The 16,276-nt window shown below is 58.0% G+C and overlaps 1 protein-coding gene across 5 annotated transcripts; it reads right to left on the reverse strand.

Annotated features, from left to right (window-relative positions):
* Positions 1 to 57: 57 nt before the first annotated feature.
* On the reverse strand, positions 58 to 15,235 carry FHOD1 (formin homology 2 domain containing 1). 5 transcript variants are annotated; one of them, XM_045533481.1, is made up of 23 exons: positions 14,792 to 14,868; positions 14,421 to 14,495; positions 8,029 to 8,135; positions 7,587 to 7,651; positions 7,200 to 7,267; positions 7,022 to 7,127; positions 6,853 to 6,947; positions 6,488 to 6,599; positions 6,307 to 6,401; positions 6,066 to 6,209; positions 5,791 to 5,939; positions 5,415 to 5,573; positions 3,855 to 3,970; positions 3,163 to 3,767; positions 2,706 to 2,861; positions 2,293 to 2,475; positions 2,086 to 2,205; positions 1,847 to 2,008; positions 1,248 to 1,438; positions 962 to 1,154; positions 714 to 876; positions 438 to 638; positions 58 to 364 (listed from the first exon to the last, which is right to left on the reverse strand). In XM_045533481.1, exons 3-23 carry the CDS (start codon positions 8,055 to 8,057, stop codon positions 282 to 284), a joined length of 3,195 nt encoding a protein of 1,064 aa, XP_045389437.1. In that variant the 5' UTR covers positions 8,058 to 8,135; positions 14,421 to 14,495; positions 14,792 to 14,868; the 3' UTR covers positions 58 to 281. The 5 variants fall into 5 exon arrangements, with proteins under 5 accessions (XP_045389437.1, XP_045389435.1, XP_045389438.1 ...); XM_045533479.1 differs by lacking the exon at positions 14,421 to 14,495 and having other exon boundaries at positions 14,792 to 15,235; XM_045533482.1 differs by lacking the exons at positions 14,421 to 14,495; positions 14,792 to 14,868 and adding an exon at positions 14,256 to 14,337.
* Positions 15,236 to 16,276: the final 1,041 nt, after the last annotated feature.

The raw sequence follows: 16,276 nt of genomic DNA on the forward strand, positions 1-16,276 counted from the left end.
CCCTCCTGCTATAGACCCAGCCTGCTCGGGACCTTGAAAGAAGAAAAAGCCTGTTGGTTAGCTAGGAAAACTTTATTTTGCTCCACGAGTTCAGGGAGCTCACACATATGCGCATGCACACATACACACACACACATGCACACACACACAGGTAATACTGCTCAAGGCCTAGCCCCTGGACACAGAATTTTGGGGCCAGAATTCTGCTTTGGGCCCTCCTTGCTCCGTAGTCTCTTGCACTGCAGGCCGGGGTCCCAATAGGTTTCCAGGAAGGAGCACCTTCACACTTCCAGGCCGGGACCCTTGCTCAGTCCCAGTGCCTGCACTAGGTCATCTCCGAGCCCGCTTTTCAGTGTCCGTCTCACTGCAGGGACAGAGTAGGGTTAGAGAGGGTTGATGGAGTTAAGGTGGGCAGTGGGGTTGTGGAGGTTACTCACAAGACTTGCGGTTGCCACGTGAACGCTTGCGTTCCCGAGCAGCTAAGGCACGAGGACTGCTCTTGGTTACTGACTGCACCAGCAGATCCATGATCTCATCTGATGTGTCACTGGGTGAACTGGAGCCTTGAGGTTCTTCTGGGGATGCAGTGGAGGGCCCCACTGCTGTGGGCATCACTGGGGAGCTGCTCTGGGCCATGCCTAAAGAAGGCCAGGTGGGGAGGTCAGGCCAAGGTGGCCCTAGAACCCATTCCCCCCAGCAGCTGGGGGTCTTACCTCTGCTGCGGCGGCTATGTGTGGTGTCCTCAGGCTTGCTGGTCAGCAGACTCTTCATACTGGCATGACTGTCAGCATCACCCCGGCCTGGCCCACTGCCCACAGCCACTGGGATGGAGGGGTTGCTGGGGGCCTCCCCAGCCACACCTGAGAACTTTTCTGTCTGGAGAGGGAAGAAGGGTGAGCTGGGAGTAGCACAGGAAACCACGTGGGTGGCAGTCAAGACCAAGACCTGGAAGGACATCCACCTCAGTGATCATGCGTCCCCGGGTCTTGTTGCGCTCACGGTACGTGGCCCGCTTCTGCTGCTGCTGCAGCACCCGTTCCCAGCAAGTCCGATACTCAAGTGCAAACTCCCGCAGCGTGTGGCAGAACTGCATGACGCGCACCTCACGGGCTGCCTGTGGGGTGTAGCCCAGGTAGAGCAGGAAGGCATGGAACCTAGGCAGGCCGGAGTGGGAAGGGATGGTGAGTTCTGCTTTGGTGTATGAGGGAGGGTGGTGGCAGTCCTGCCTCTCTGGCCCATGCCCCTACCTGTTGCAGACACGGCGGTGCACTACCCTCAGCATGGCAACACGGCGGCCACACTGGGCCAGGAAGTGGGTGAGGCGGGCGCGCAGGGCTGGGGCCAGCTCATGCTTGGCCAGACCCCGAAGACTCTCCTCAACTGCCCGGCTCCGGCGCTCCAGCTGCCCCAGGTTCTCAGTTAGCTGCTCAAAGTCCACCTGGAAAAGCAAGGGGGTACACATGTTGTCCCCACCATAGATAAGATACTGACTGAGGCTGCCTCTGTGCCAGGCTGGCCAGCCTGGGTACTAGGGACACAGCTGAGACCTAGCTCCTGTTCTCCAAAAGCTCACGGTCTAATGCAAGAGACAGACAAGTCCATTTGATCCAATGGGGGACAGAGAAGGTTTCTTGGAGGAAGTGGCAGCTAAACTGAAACCCAAAGACTGGGTAGGTGTGGCCAGGCCAATAGAGGAAAGAGTTTCTGGCAGAGGACATTGCTCACACACCTGTAGCCTGAGCTGGTGGAGCTACCCAAATCGGGAGAAGTGGGAGGAGCAAGGCCCAGGAAGCAGCGCTCCCTTGTACCCTGGCCAGTCTTAGTTGAATCTCTGGTGGGTGCTTACCTTGGCACAGCGGGTCAGAGCAGGGATTTCTGAGTAGAGGTCGGAGGAATCAGGCCGGGTCTGGAGCACCAGGGAGCAGAGATGGTGCAACAGTGACTGCCGACGTACCGTGTCCTTTACCTCTGACACCTTCTCCAGGTAGCTCAGCTCAAAGCCACTGCTCTGAAAGGACCTCATCTGAGCCTCGCCCTAGCTGGATCCAGAGCCCTGACCCCCAGTCCTCATGAGCTCTCACTCACCTGGGAGCCATTGAGGAAGTTGCCCACAGCTAGCAGGGTAGCCAGGATGCAGCGGAAGGTGGCATTCTGTACCAGCTGTTCCATGCCCACTTTCAGGTCAAACAGTGGCTCAGCAATTTCCTGGTATAGGGGACAAGGGACTCTTAGACTACGTGGTCATCATGCTCACCTGTCCCCACTGCCTGTCCCACTCCATGACCCAGGTACCCGCTCCATGCTGTCATAGTCCAGCTTGAAGGCCCAGAGTTGTAGGCGGGCAGCCAGGCCCCCAATAGAGGCAAGAGTCATCAGGAAGTTCTCGGCTGGGCCCAAGGGTAGGTCAGGGTTGGCCAGCTGGGCTTCCTCAATCTTCTGCCGCTCTTCTTCAGTGGGCATCATGGTCAGTAGCTTCTGAGGATGCAGCCACCACCCAATGTGGGACCCTCAGTGCAGGCCTGAGGCCTCAGGCATTGGTCTTGACCCCCCTCCCCAGGTCATCTAGGGGAGTCCCAGGATCTAGGGAATGCCCTGCAGAAATGCCAAGCCCATGCCAAACACTGGAGGGACAGGAAACACTACTGACCAAAGGAGAGGGCCAGACCTCCCTCCTCCCTCCTGCATGCATAGATGGGTATCCCTACCTCAATGCCATCCTTGCTGACAGCAAACTCATCAAAGTTGAGCAGGGCAGCCTTTATGACATGTACAGGTGGTAATGTTGTCAAGCCAATGTTGATGGCATTGCTGCGCTTGGGGTCCAGCACTGTGGTCATTGTCCGGCGGCCCTCACCAACTTTCTGCAAGGTTAGGGGAAGGGCAGCGTGATTAGCTGGGTGACAATCTACAGGGGCACTCCAGGGTCCTCTAAATGGCCAAATGATCCCACGAATCTGGGAGGTGTAAGGCATTGGGATGAAATTAGATTCTAGTTAAGGCCCTGCTGATTCCTTGTTAGGAGACCTCAGACAAGTCCCTACTCCTTTCTTTGCCTCAGTTTCCCCAGGTGGGAAACAAATGACTAGCTCCAACAGCTCAGACCCTTGAGCTATGATTCCCTCCCACCTCAATGGGGGCTACTTGGCAGGTCAGTGCATTGACCTTGGAGGGCAGCACATCCTTGGCACGGGACTCAAACAGGTGTTCCAGCTGGGCTGTGTCCACCGAAACAGGCTCCAGTGAGGCCCACAGGGTGGGGCTTGGCCCAAAACGGCTTCCAGAGCCTCCGCAGCCCCCAGCCAGCTTTAGTTCACGCCAGAAGAGTTTTACTGTCTTCCTCTTGGTGGGGAGAGCTGGGCCGTCCATTGCTGAGGGGGGAAGAGGGGCAGCCAGGGGTGGAGGTGGTGGGAAGGGGCCCTTGATGGGTGGGGGAGGTGGGGGAGGTGGAGGTGGGGGGCCTCCAGAGAGTAGGGGCAGTGTGTGTGGTGGGGGTGGGACCCCTTCCACAGCTTCCACAGACTCCATGTTCAGCATGTCCTGGTCTTCATCTTCTCCCAGATCTGAGAAGTCCAGGTCCCCAATGCAGAGCCTGGGTACACGGGAAGGGATCTCCCGAATGGGCTCAGCCTTGGGGCTTGGTGGTGTCAGTGGCTCCTTGGGCTCTGGCTCAAGGCTTCGTTGGGCCCGGAGCAGGACTCGGGGGACAGGGCTCTGAGGTGTTCTGGGTGCAGGGGCTTTCTCTGGGGAGTCCCACAGTTCCCGGATATCTAGAAAAAGGGAAGAAGCTATCAGCGTCATGCCCTCGGTGGGGCAACAGAGGAGCAGGGGTGGATTCTGCCCACCCACCTACTCACCTGGGTGTCCATCGGCCTCCTCAGGCATGGCCTCAGCCAGTGCCTCTGCCCGGCCCTGGGCCAGTGCAGCCTGCTTCTCTGTTTCTGCTGCTGCCACATTCTCCAGGAACCGGGCTCTGAGGGCAGGTACTTGTCAGTGATGGTGTCTGACATAACGCAGCCCAGGTGCACATGCCTTGCTGAGCCCCTGGACTCTGCCCCAAACTGCAGGCTCACACAGACACACAGGGAACAGTCCATGCGCCGAGCAGACCCAGAACCTGCCCCCCCAAGGCCAGCCCCTATTCAGTCCTCCACATCTGGAGAGGGTTACTGCCAACCCAGCATTCTCAGGTGAAAGTACAGGGAGAAGTTCTACTTAACATCCATCTTGCAACCTTGTTGCTATTCATGTCCACTGTCCTGATTTTAGATAAGGACTTTCAGAGCAGGGGAAAGGGACAGCTATCCCAATGAGCACATCAGCTATCCTCCCTTGGCATGTCTGGCAGGTTCTGAGAGCTAAGGCCTATGTCTAGAAAAGGGCCTGGCCCTCAGTTTATGTTGAAATAATGAATGTGATCCAGTGTTTCTTTTCTGGCCCCTCCAGCCTCTGTCAGCTGTCAGTCCCTGCCCTTCCCTGAGCCTTAGGCTGTCCTCCACCCCACACCACATGGTACCCTAGATCCTCCCTGCCCCATTCCTGAGCAGAGGATATGGAAGCATGGGCCCCAGGTTGGGCATCTACATCCCCATGTCTGGTCTAATCTGGTAATGTGTCACTATCAAAGCAAGAGACCACTATGACCCCAGTGAAGCACTTCCCAGGGCTTAGTCCTTGGGTTACCAAGAAGACATAAGACTTCTTATGAGAGGATGGGCCTGAGAATCCCCCAGCTCTGGCTGCACTGGGCATGTTGAACCCCTGCCGGGGGAAGCAATGCTGAAGCCCTAAGCACATGGCAGGCCTGCAGGCTGGCCTCTGTACTTACTCCAGCCTGGCCTGCCCAGTAGGGGACTGGGGGACAGGTGGGCTCTCAGGGGCCCTGGGTAGGGGGATGAGAGGAAGAGATGGTAACTGTGATGCCACCTCCACCCCAAGGCCCACTTGCTCACACCCACACAGAGCTGGGCAGTGACATTAAGGATTCCTTCTCAGCCACGGTGGGAAGAGGAGGGGGTGGGGGAGACATGACACAAGGGAAACGGAGGGGAGAGACTGACAGGAAGCAGGACAGGGTGCAGTAGGAGACAAAGACTTCTGTGGTCATTTCATCAGCTGAAAAAAGAAAGACAAAGAGCAGAACAAGTGGCAGAAACAGAAAGACAGATGACAAGAGGCAAAGACGAGCGGAATGTCAGAAGGAGATAAAGAGAAGCCGCAAGAGAAGGAGGTCCAGTAAGAGCCGACCCCATGTCCCAGCGGTCACTTACCAAACGGGAGCAGTTTGGTGAAGTCTGGAAAAAGAGAGAGAGAAAGCACGCGTTTGGGCAGAGGAGGCTAAGGGCCCGTGGAGGGGCGCAAAGTGGAGGGACAGTTGGAAAAAGGACTCCGAGAATGGCTTCTATCTCCCTACTTACTTGTAGATGCTCCTCTCACAGGAGCTGTCAGCTGAGGATGCCACAGAGGTGGTAGGAAAGAGGTTCACCGAAGTGTTGAGGCCAGAGGTTGGGCACACAGGGCTGGAGGTGGGGCCTGTCAGCAGGGCAGGGCCCGTGGAGGAGGTGGGGCCTGTGGGGCTGGAGGTGGGACCTGTCAGCAGGGGGCGGGGGTGCAGGGCCAATGGAGGAGGTGGAGCCCATCAGTGGGGTGGGGCTGGAGGCGGGATCTGTCAACAGGGCAGGGCCAATGGAGGAGGTGGGGCCCATCGGTGGGGCGGGGCCGGCGGGGCCTGTGTGCAGCCAGGGTCAGGCCTGGCCGATCCACCCCACCCCACCCACCGAAGCTTGTACTTACCCAGGTTCTGGGGTGCGCACTGGACAGCCTCCGCCTTCCAGAGATCTGCGGCTCCTTTTGCCCTCCTCCGAAGAAGGCTTTCGTCGCTCTCGTCGCCCACCCATGGCTGCAGTCTCCTCGATGTCTCCATCCTCCAACTTCAGGGCGTTCTAAAAGGGGTGGGTCAGGATGTGAGCAAGTAGTCGAGGCCCACATAGGTGGGGGGGGCGCACTGGGGAACTGCACCTCTCTCTCCCCTCACCCCAGTCCCACTCAGAGCCTGGTGACAGGCCCACCTCATAAAGCACAAGCTGCGTGCGCAGGTCTACATCAGTGCCTGCGGTGCCCAGGTGGCGCTGGACCAGTGCTTCCATGCCCTGCTGCTCCAGAGCATCTGTCACGTCGTAGAAGGAGTCCTGGTCCGGCAGTGCTGCCAGCGTCTGGAGGGTGGGGATAGGAAAACAAGTCTGAGGCTGATGGGGACCAGAGGTCAGGAGTCCAAGAGGCCCAGAGTTGGCACCTGGTCCTCTCCCACACCTTGTTTATGAGGGTGACAGCATACACCAACAGCTCTGGGTCAGCACCATTCTTCTCCTCCAGGATGGACACCAGATTGGCCCAGGGAAGAGCACCTGTCATGCAGAAAGAAGAGCAGTCATAGGAGGACAGGTAGGAGAGAGAGCCTGGATGGGTGGGGGAGGGAGGGACAGCCTCTGACCGGTGGTGCTGGCCACAGAGTTGACTGCACGGATGAACAGCGGTGCATTGTTCTCAGAGTATTCCACAAACACCAGCAGCAGCTTCAGGGCTGTCTTCACCACCAAGCGGGACTTGGGGGGAGAGGTTACCACATATGAGAGGGGCTTGAGCCAGACCTGTGCCAGCTCCTCCTGGGGAGGAGAAGGGCTCCTGGGGCTGGACCCAGAGAATAGGGTCTAGGCAGAAAGACCCTGGCTCCAGGCTTAGGCACTCAAGTGCCTTCTATGCTTAGAGGGGCCTCAGACTCACTCCATTCCAGCCCATTTTGCAGAAGAGACTGAGGCCCAGGGAAAAGCATGCATGGCTGGGTGGAAGGCCACTTACCAGGCTGGCACATAGTGTGTATAGCCACTGCACAGTCTCACTGTGGGCCACCACCCCCAGCATCCCGTCCACAAAAAGCATCAGCTGGCCCAGTGCTGGGAAGACAGGGATGAGAAGAAGTCAGTGAGGATCCCTGGGGCAGAGGTCATGGGGGAGGGCTGGGGCTGACCTCGAAGGATGTAACTCTGGTAGTTGTGGTCAGCAGCAGCACCCACACGGATCAGGCAACTCAGCCCCTCTGAGTGTACAAATTCAGGCACCAGGTCCTTGTCCTCCTGGGGGTACCATGGGGGAGTTTAGGGAGGTGTGGGCTGGACACCCACCCCCAGCCCACCTCTGGGTCTCACCTGGAAGATCTGCTTCAATGAGAAGAGAGAGCGGCGGAGCTCAGGGCCACTGGAGCCATATAACTTTTCTGCAAGGGGTTGATGGGTATGAAACTCTCAAGGAGACATTGACACAATGTCTTCCTCCACTAGGACAGAGCCACAGTCCTCCACCAAAGAATATTCTAGTATTCTGAATTGCTGACTTTGGGCATCCCCTATTGTGGTCTAGCTGTGGCATCAGCCCTGGCCCTGGAAGGAGAGGTCAGGATAGGGAAGGGAAGGGGCACATCCAGTCTCTGATCTGCTCTGCCCACTGTCTAGCACAGACCTGAAAGAAACTGGGCCAACTGGGCTGGGGGGTAGGGAGAGGGGGGCTGCTGGACACTGATGCCCTCACACACTCACCCAAGATGGCATTGACCCTCACGGAGAGCTGGGTCCGCAGGATCAGCGTGGGCTTCCGCCCTTTGCTGGAATCAAGGAGCCTAATCAGCAGCTCATTCCTCAGCATCCCTCCCCCAAAGGCAAGGCCAAAGACCTCCACATGCCAACTTTGGCCTAGCTCTTTCCTCCCCAACTGCTCCTCTAAGGGCCCAAGTGTTGGCCAGACAGGAGGGTTGGTGCAAACACAGGTATCTCAGGTATGCGGAAAAGCCCTTTGCTCCCATCCTGGGCAGCAGGTAACAATGGCCAGGCTTTGAGATTCCCCTGGCACAGTTCACTGGGCCAGGTGACCCATGGCCCAGGCTAGACATTGAGTGTCTCAGCTGCTGACACCTAAGCCAGCCCCTGTGGTGAGGGCAAGGGTAGGAGCCAGCCTTGCCTCCTTGGCCCCATCAGCTCTGACCTTATCTCTTCATAGAAGCCTTCCAGCATCTCCCGCTGCTCTTCCAGGCACAGCTCGGGGTCCAGGTAGTATCCAGAGGGAGACACTTGCAGGGCACAGTCCTCCAGCTGGGGGCAAAGGCAACAGCTCTGAGACCTTCCACACAACATTAGAATATCCAGACACTAACTAGTCTCTTTCCCCACCGTGTTCTCTGGCTCCAGACATCCTATCTGTCTTGCTCCCTGCCATGTCTGCACAGCCTAGCACAGCACCTGGCACACAATAAGTGTTCACTAAACAATTGTTGAGCTAAGGAACACAAAAGAGGAAGGGGAATGGAGAGAAGGTGGGAGGAACTTCCTGTCTTCGAGGAAGCTCATGGCCCCGTGCGGTGATAAGCTGCAGCCACAGAGCATAAAGCCCAGAAAGGAAATACTCCTAAGATAGTGAAGAGTGGGGACTGTTCTGAAGATGCCCCAGTCCCTCCAGGCCTCTGGGTCTTTGCCCTCCCCCAAAGGGGGCTACAGTTATAATGGTCCTAATTGGAGCTCAGAGGTCCCCAAGGGGCTTATTAAAAACTGTATTTTGGCCCGGCGTGGTGGCTCATGCCTGTAATCTGCACTCTGGGAGGCCGAGGTGGGAGGATAGCTTGAGGTCAGGAGTTCGAAACCAGCCTGAACAAGAGTGAGACCCCGAGACTCTATCTATACTAAAAATAGAAAAATTAGCCGGGCATTGTGGTACACGCCTATAGTCCCAGCTACTCGGGAGGCTGAGGCAGGAGGATCATTTGAGCCCATGAGTTTGAGGTTGCATTGAGCTAGGATGACGCCACTGCACTCTACCGAGGGCAACAAAGCAAGACTCTGTCTCAAAAAAAAAAAAAAACCCAGATTTTAGGGTCTCAGTCATTTACAGTAGGACCCCCAAACCTGCATTTGTAACAGGAAGGCAAGTGTTCCATCCATGTGGCCACTCCTCATGTTTCCCTCCCACCTGAGCCTGTCTGTCTTCCCCACACTCCCGTACCAGGCATGGCACTTGGTCTCTGAAGAAGTACCTCTAGAGAGGGCCTGAGTGAGGTGACTCCAGTGAGTCTGAGGGCAGCACTCTTCCTCTCCAGGACACCTCCCCCATAGCACAGTGCAGGCATGTGGGCTCAGCAAAGTCCCCTTGACTTGAGTGGCTTAGGCCCTTGAGGCAGTACCTAGACCAAGGGAGAGCCCACCTCTGGAGAGGCCAGGGGTCTTCCGGTCTCTGTCTTACTGGGCAAGTCAACCCCAACATTTATCCTGCTCTTTGGTCAGCCTGCCCTGCTCTGGACCCAGCCCAGGGGCTTCCAGCTGCCCTGGGTCCCCTGGGGGATGGAGAGTCTAGCTCCTGCCCTTGCCTCTGTTTAGCACCCCTGCTCATGCCTCAGAGCATGACCTGGTTCCTTCCTGGCAGTTCAGCCTGTGGGCCCTTTGGTGGCCCCCCCGCCTGGGACATAGGACACAGGACAAACACTCTAGCCTGTTCTGTCCCACTTCCTGCCTGGCTGCCTGCCCTCTCTTGGGTGCCTTGGTGAGCCTGGCCTCTCACCCCTCCCTGGGAGCAGAGTCATCTTCTCCAGGGCTTACTGGGAACAGGCCTGAGAGGGGGCGGCAAGGCCTTAGGGCTGGGGTATCTCATCCAGGGTCAGCTCAGCTGGGGGCAGCCCCACGTTCCTCCTGATCCCTCTTCCCACATGGTGACTCAGCAGCCTATCCACCCCACCCCCATCCAGGCACAGCCACATCTCCCTCCACTTTAGACTGGAGAATTCTGGGACCCTAGAGAAACAAACATCCTCCAGAGCCCCAACCCCCCTCAGGGATCCCCCCACATCACACACATAAAGAACAACTCATTCATTCGAACATTCACAAACCAGGCTGGTTTTAGGTATAAAGGACGTAGCAGAAACCAGATGCTGTCTGTGTCTTCCCTTCCTTTCAGCCCAGTGGGAGAGACAGACAGGCTTGACTCAGAAAAAGCTCACAAATATCAAATCACAACTTCCATGGGTGCAAAGAAAGGGAAGTGGCGGAATGCCATAAAGGTAAACACAGGAGGGGTGATTGTATTGCACCTGGTAACTGCTTACACACCTAAGGACATGGCCAGGTCTGTGCTCACCAGCCGACACAGGCCAAAGCAGCACAGCCACAGAAGGGCCAGGCCCCCCACACTGTCCTCCCTTCCTGCGTGAACACTTGCATGCTCAGTCCCAAGCAGGCAGAGAACAGCCCTCTCCTAGGACACCCAAGTGCCTACATCCATTTGGGGCAGGGTCCTGAAGGCTAAATGGTCCCCTTTCCTAGCCTCCTCAGCTGAGGAAGTTGAACCCTCTCCCTCCATGGTGGTGGCAGTGGCCCTTTTAGCCACTTCACCTGTCAAATCCTGTCAGGGCCCAATTTCTGGGCAGGAGGTCCAGGGGTAACAGCCAATTCAATGCCTTCAGGACAGTGTCTCCCCACCCCCAGCTGTCTGTCCTAGGTGGAGGTCTGGGTAGGGTGGGTAGGCTAGGGTCACACAAGCAGCATGGGGGTTGGGGAGGGAGACTTCCTGCCGGCAGGGTGGTGCTTGTCCCTCACACTCCTGGCCCCTTCCTGGGGTCACCATTCTGAAAGCCAAACCTCTGGGCCTTGTTTCTCACACCCTGGGGCTGGGCCAGGCCTGAGTAAGCCCAAACCCTGGTCCCTGCTGACAGTGCCTAGGGCCAGCACATAGTATGGCCCACATCCTTGACTCCTTCCCGGCTCTTGTCTTCCTCACTTCTCTGGTCCGTCCCCCCGCATTCTTCCCAGGCTGTCCCTCACTTCGGCCTCTGGCCCACTTTTCTCTTGACTCTCCAGGCTCAGGGTTTCTTGGCAGCCCCAAACCAACTGGTTACTTATGGTTTTATATGTAGGGTCAAGCTTAGGGGACCATGGTGTCTACTCTCCAGTATTTTTTACAGTAGTGTAATCGGGTGAGAATGAACATGCCAGGGGCAGGATACAAGCAAGAAGGAAAAGAGGCAGAATTACATGCTGAAGGATTTTTGTTTTATAAAATAATTGTTTAACTGCCTCTTTTGTCTCCTTTCCTATAAACACAAGACCCTTTTTTCTGAAGACCCTCCTTGCCTCTTATCATGGGTCTCCAACTAGACTGCAATTTCCTGAATGAGATGACATGGATGGGCCTTGGGGAGGGACATCCACATTTGTTATGCCTCTTCTGGGCCAGGCTCGATGCTGCCTATTTCATTTGATAATCCTTTTACAGGTGAGGACACCAAGAATCAGAAATTCAGTGAATTGCCCCAGGCTATAAAGCCAAGAACAGAACCAGAGCTAACTGACCCAGACCTTGGGTGGATGGGCCTTGGAAGTGCTCCAGGGAACCCTGGAGGGCAAGTGGAGTGAGGCCTGAGGCCTGCAGGGTTGCCAAGGGCTGGAAACCAACCCTCAGCTTTCTGGACTCAGCAAATACCCCAAACTGGTCCTCCCAGTTCCAGCAAGGGAAAGAGAAAGAATACAACCCCCACCCCCCTTCCTATACATGCTAAGGTAACAATGCCTACCTCTGCCAGGACCTAGGTCCTAGGGTCCCTCACTAGGCTCAGCCCTTCTAACCCGGAATGACCAGAAGACAAGCTAGCCCTAGGGAAGGCTGGGAGGAGGTGGCAATTTACACCCAATTCCCAATCTTCTACAGTCTCCCAAAGAGACTCCCATAGCGGGGAGCTAATGAGCTTAGTTCATCATCAGAGAACCCCACTATCCCTTTAAGAATCCTTAGGGACCCCTTCAGTTAGCTCCTATCCCAACAGGTCAGGTTCACCCTTAAGCCCCCTTGCCACAGGGGCTCCTAAGGGGTAAACAGAGGCTAGAGAGTGTTGGGGGAAACATTCTGGGATAGTGCCACCCCTGCTCTACTCTGATTTTTAGCCAGAGCTGGGGAGACAAAGTTGCTAGTAATAACCAGGTTTCTAGGGCTATCCCTGCTGCCAGGAGGAAGGGGCTCCTCTGGTCTGTGCAGTAGGGTCAGAGAAGCACCCCAGGTCCCTCTGCCCCGAGCCCAGGGAGAAATCACTGCTATCCCAGACATGGCAGGGCCTTTGGATCTCAGGGAGAAGCTCCTGAGGCACTTCCCAGAAGGGAGGGTGGAACTGGGTAGCTCTGGATTAGGAGATGAGATGGGGGAAGAGAGAGGGACACCTTCTCCTCTGGGGCAAGGGCAGGTCCCTGGGCTGGGAAAGCCTCTTGCATAGAGGGGAGGAAGATACTCCTGAGTTCCTCTGGGGACACTAGGCTTGGCCCATAACACTGCCAGGCTCCCCCCAACCAAGCAGGGCCAGCAGATGAGTCACATGCTGTGGCCAGAAGCTTCCTCCTAGACATGGAGGAAATGAGCAAGGCTTTCTCAGACCTGAAAGCTCTTTAAAAAGGAAGCCCCCAGGGGAACTGTAGGGGATAGGCCCAGCCCAAAGGGTTGTGTGGGTGAAGCCCCAGCAAGAAAGTAGGCTGGCCTCTGTATATCCCCAAGGAGGGGGCAGGGTCTGTAAGGATGATGGGGGCCAGTGCCCAGAGAAGGAGGGCAGAGGCCACTTGGCTGTGTCCTGTTCCCTGCTGGACAGCTGTGCATAGGATGAAACAGTGAGTAGAGAACCCCTTCCTCTTCTACCCTACAGCTTGGGACAGGATGCCTGGATTTCGGGGCCACCTCTCCCCTCTAGAGGGCTAGCGAGGCAGGCCTGAGTCATGTCTGTCTCTAGAGCACCCACTTATAGGACTAGGGGAGGAACCAGTTGTTGACATTTCCTGCAAGGAGGGGCCCTGCTCCCCCTCCCTCTGCTCACTGATGTCCCCGCCCCTGCCCTATTCTCAGCCCCTCTTCCTCCAGCCTTCTATTCTGGGGCTGTGGTCACAGTTTATATTTGGGAAGAGCACATCACAGTGCATCTGACCATTCCTGGCAGAGCTGCCAGCCCCAGGGAGTCCTGGCTCCAAGGGCTGTGGTAACCTAGTGTGCCCTGCTCCCATATCCCTGTGGGGGAGGGGAGGCAGGCCCGCGGTACTCCAGGTGGGAGAACATAACAAGGGGGAGACCAGGAAGGACTGAGTTGGGGGTGGGGAAGTTACATTCTCCACTCCAGCTCAGTAGAGTCCTCAGCTAGGGAGCAGAGAACAGAGGGCAGACTACCTGGTGGGGTGGGGTAGGGAGATGGGTCCTTAAATGAGGGCGAGAGGGGATGGTTCTGAGCCTCTTTCCTGCAGCTTATCTCCCAGGCCTGCCCCCAATTGTGAAGAGGGGTATAAGGCCTAGGTCCAGTCCTACAGTGGCAGGATGGGAGGATTACTATCTTCTCTCTAGTGCTCCAGCCTTACTTCAGGACCAGGAGTTCCAGGAGGCTGGAAGCGGGAACCGCCTCAGCTCAGCATTCTTTCTCCCCGGCCCCCATTCTGAATGGGAGGTGGCCTCTGGCTGCACCCGCTTCTTCCAGGCCCATTTCAGTGTGCCCCTCTGAATACAGTAGGACAAGCGGGGGCTGCATCCAAACTCTGGAGGTGAGCAGTTGTGCTGCAGGCTTCCAGCCATGGCCTTGAAGCCAGGGTTCTGCCCGGACACGCGCCACTCCCCAAGCCAATAGTCCCACCACCCCTCCCGCCAGGGCTCGGAGGCGGGGCTGGCTGCGGCGTGAGGAATGCAGGCTGGGGGCCCGGCGCCCGGGGCACATTCCAGGGGAGACCCCGGGCCCAGGGGGCAAGTTTGCGCAACTCGGCGCCCAGAAGAGGTTGGGAACAGGGGCGAGCACCCCCCCGCCAACTCTCTTTCCTTATCCCCACCACTTGGAGCCGTCTGACTGGCGGGGAGGCCCGGGGATCCGGGGTGGGTGGCAGTGCGCCTCCCAGAGTCCTGGCCCGGAAACAGCGCGCCGGAAAGGGCTGCTTGCGGGGGGCTGAGGGCGGTGAGCGGGAGGGAAGAGGAGGTAGAGCAGGCCATCTGGAAAAGGGCCTTTTCCCGCACTGTGCACAAGTCTGCTTCGGGGCGGCGGCAAACTAGGGCAGACCGGCGGTTTAAAATTAGCCGGGCCCTCCCTCTCACTTCCAGGCCCGGGCTGACGGGCGGCGGGTGTACGGGGTGGGGGGGGCGGTGACTCAAAGGGCTTTTCCACTCGTGCAGCCTCCTGCGCTCGGCCTATCCCGGGCCAGGCCGCTTCCCGGGACTCCCCTTACCCCGTGAAGTCTCCTCAGCCGGCACTCCCCGGCCGGGCTCCCACCTGCAGGGGCAAGAATATCCGGCAGGACCCAATCTAGCTTCCAGACACCGCTGGAAGCCTTTGCCACCTCCAGTGGCCCGCCCCGGACCCGCCCCTCCTCCTGGTCCCGCCCTCAGCTCACCTGAAGCAGGTGGAAGCTGGTCCCTCCTCAGCTCCGCCTCCAGGGTCCGCTACAGCCTGAATAGCTCCGGTCACCCTGCCCAAGGCAGCCACCCTGGCAGACCGGCAGCGACTGGACCCCCGAGCACCTCCCAGGTGGGCCTCACTTCGACGGGCAGCCAGGGTGGCACAGACCACAAGCTCCTATCACCCCTCTTCAGTTTCCCTTCAACTTAAGAGGGGCCCCCCTGCTGGCGAGGTCGCGTGAACCCTGAGACCCCAGCCCAAGATTTTTCGGCAGGAGAGCAGAGCACCAGCTCCAGCCTCTCCCCAAGGGGCATGGTGCCGACCCTGAACCCCCGCTCGCCCCAACCTTTCTCCAGCCCCTCTCACTTTGAGCGGCGCCCCCAGCAGGCGGTGCAGCGCGGGAATCTGTGCACCCAGGGGCAGCGCCCCGTCCAGGCTGCAGGTGGGGGCCCGACGCGGTTCCGGGAAGTTGGCACATGCGAAGGGGTCGGTGTCTTCCAGGTACTGCACTCTCACGGTCACCACTGATACCGGCTCCCCGTCCCCGCGGTCTTCCTCGCCCGCCATGGCTCTGCCACCGGCTTGCGCCGCGCGCCTCTGGGTCCCGGCCGGGCTGCCGCTTCTCCTCAACTACACTGAAGCTCTGCTGTTTGGGCCGGGCCGGGCCGGACGCGGTGGAGGGGCGGAGCTAGACAGGGGCGGGGCCGAGGAAGGGGGTGGAGCCAAGATTAGTCCCCGAATGCGCGCGTGGGGGTAACCACTGCCAGAGGCGGGGCTTGTGCCAGCCACTCAGAGGGCCCAGTGGGAATCCCGTTAGTGCACTAGGTAGGAGGGCGGGAAAACCCGAGCTCGCGCCCCGCCTCCCCCGCGGGGAGGCTTTCTTTTGAGCTTGGGTAGGGGAGGCTGCGTTCTCTTTGAGGGAGTGTTAGGGCAGGGGTGCCGAAGTTTCTTTAGATAGTGGTCGGCCAGGTCTCCCTCAGTTTAGAGACAAGATAGCCCTAATTCCTTCGGTTTGAAGGATGAGTGGATGTTTCCCTCATTTGGGGAAAGCAGTGAAAAGAGTCCCTTTCAGTTTGGGACAAAAAGTGAGAATGGCTTTCCCTTAGTTTGAAGGAAGAGGTGGGATCAGTTCCCTTTAGTTGTGGGAAGAAGAGCGACGGATGCCCTTCAATTTTCTGCGAAAAGAATGGCATGAGTCAGCTTGAGGGGGCAGGTAGAACATGTCCCCTAAGTTTTGGGGAAGAAGTGGGATGGGTGCCCCTCAGCTTGAATGAAAAGTGGCGATTATCCTCCTTTGTTCGGGGTGAGATAAGCTGAATGCCCTTCAGATTTGTGGAAAAAGTTGGGTGGAACCCGCCTAATTTGAAGAAAATCAGTAGGCTGAGTTTTCCATAGGTTCCCTTCAGCTTTACGGAAAAGGTGAGAATCGTTCTCTGTATGTGAGGGCCGGATGCCCCTCGATTTGGGACATGAAGAGGAACAGCCTCATTTTCCGCCTGGAATGAGCTGGGCTCAGTTTGGGTCTTGGGATTTCTGGCAACGTTGGGGGCAGCGTCGTCCACCACCGCCTTATGAGAGCGCCATGCGCGTGCGCAGCTCTGGCCCAGGAGGGGGCCGATAGGGGTCCGAGGCTTGAGAGGGCGGCGCGGAAGGCGGCCGAGCACTGCCCTCTGGCGTCTGCATCCGGCCGCGCTGGGCCGCAGCCTTGGCACCAGGGGCGGGCTGCAAACTGCCGGGCGGCACTGGCCGTGAAGGAGCCGCGCCCCGCAGCGGACCCCAGCCCCTTTCGCGGTGGGGTGCCCCCGGAGAGCCGAGGGCGCTCACCTCTCTGAAGCCGGTGGGGGCGGTTTT

This window comes from Lemur catta, chromosome 20, assembly GCF_020740605.2.
Source record: "Lemur catta isolate mLemCat1 chromosome 20, mLemCat1.pri, whole genome shotgun sequence".
In the NCBI taxonomy this organism is placed as follows: domain Eukaryota; kingdom Metazoa; phylum Chordata; class Mammalia; order Primates; family Lemuridae; genus Lemur; species Lemur catta.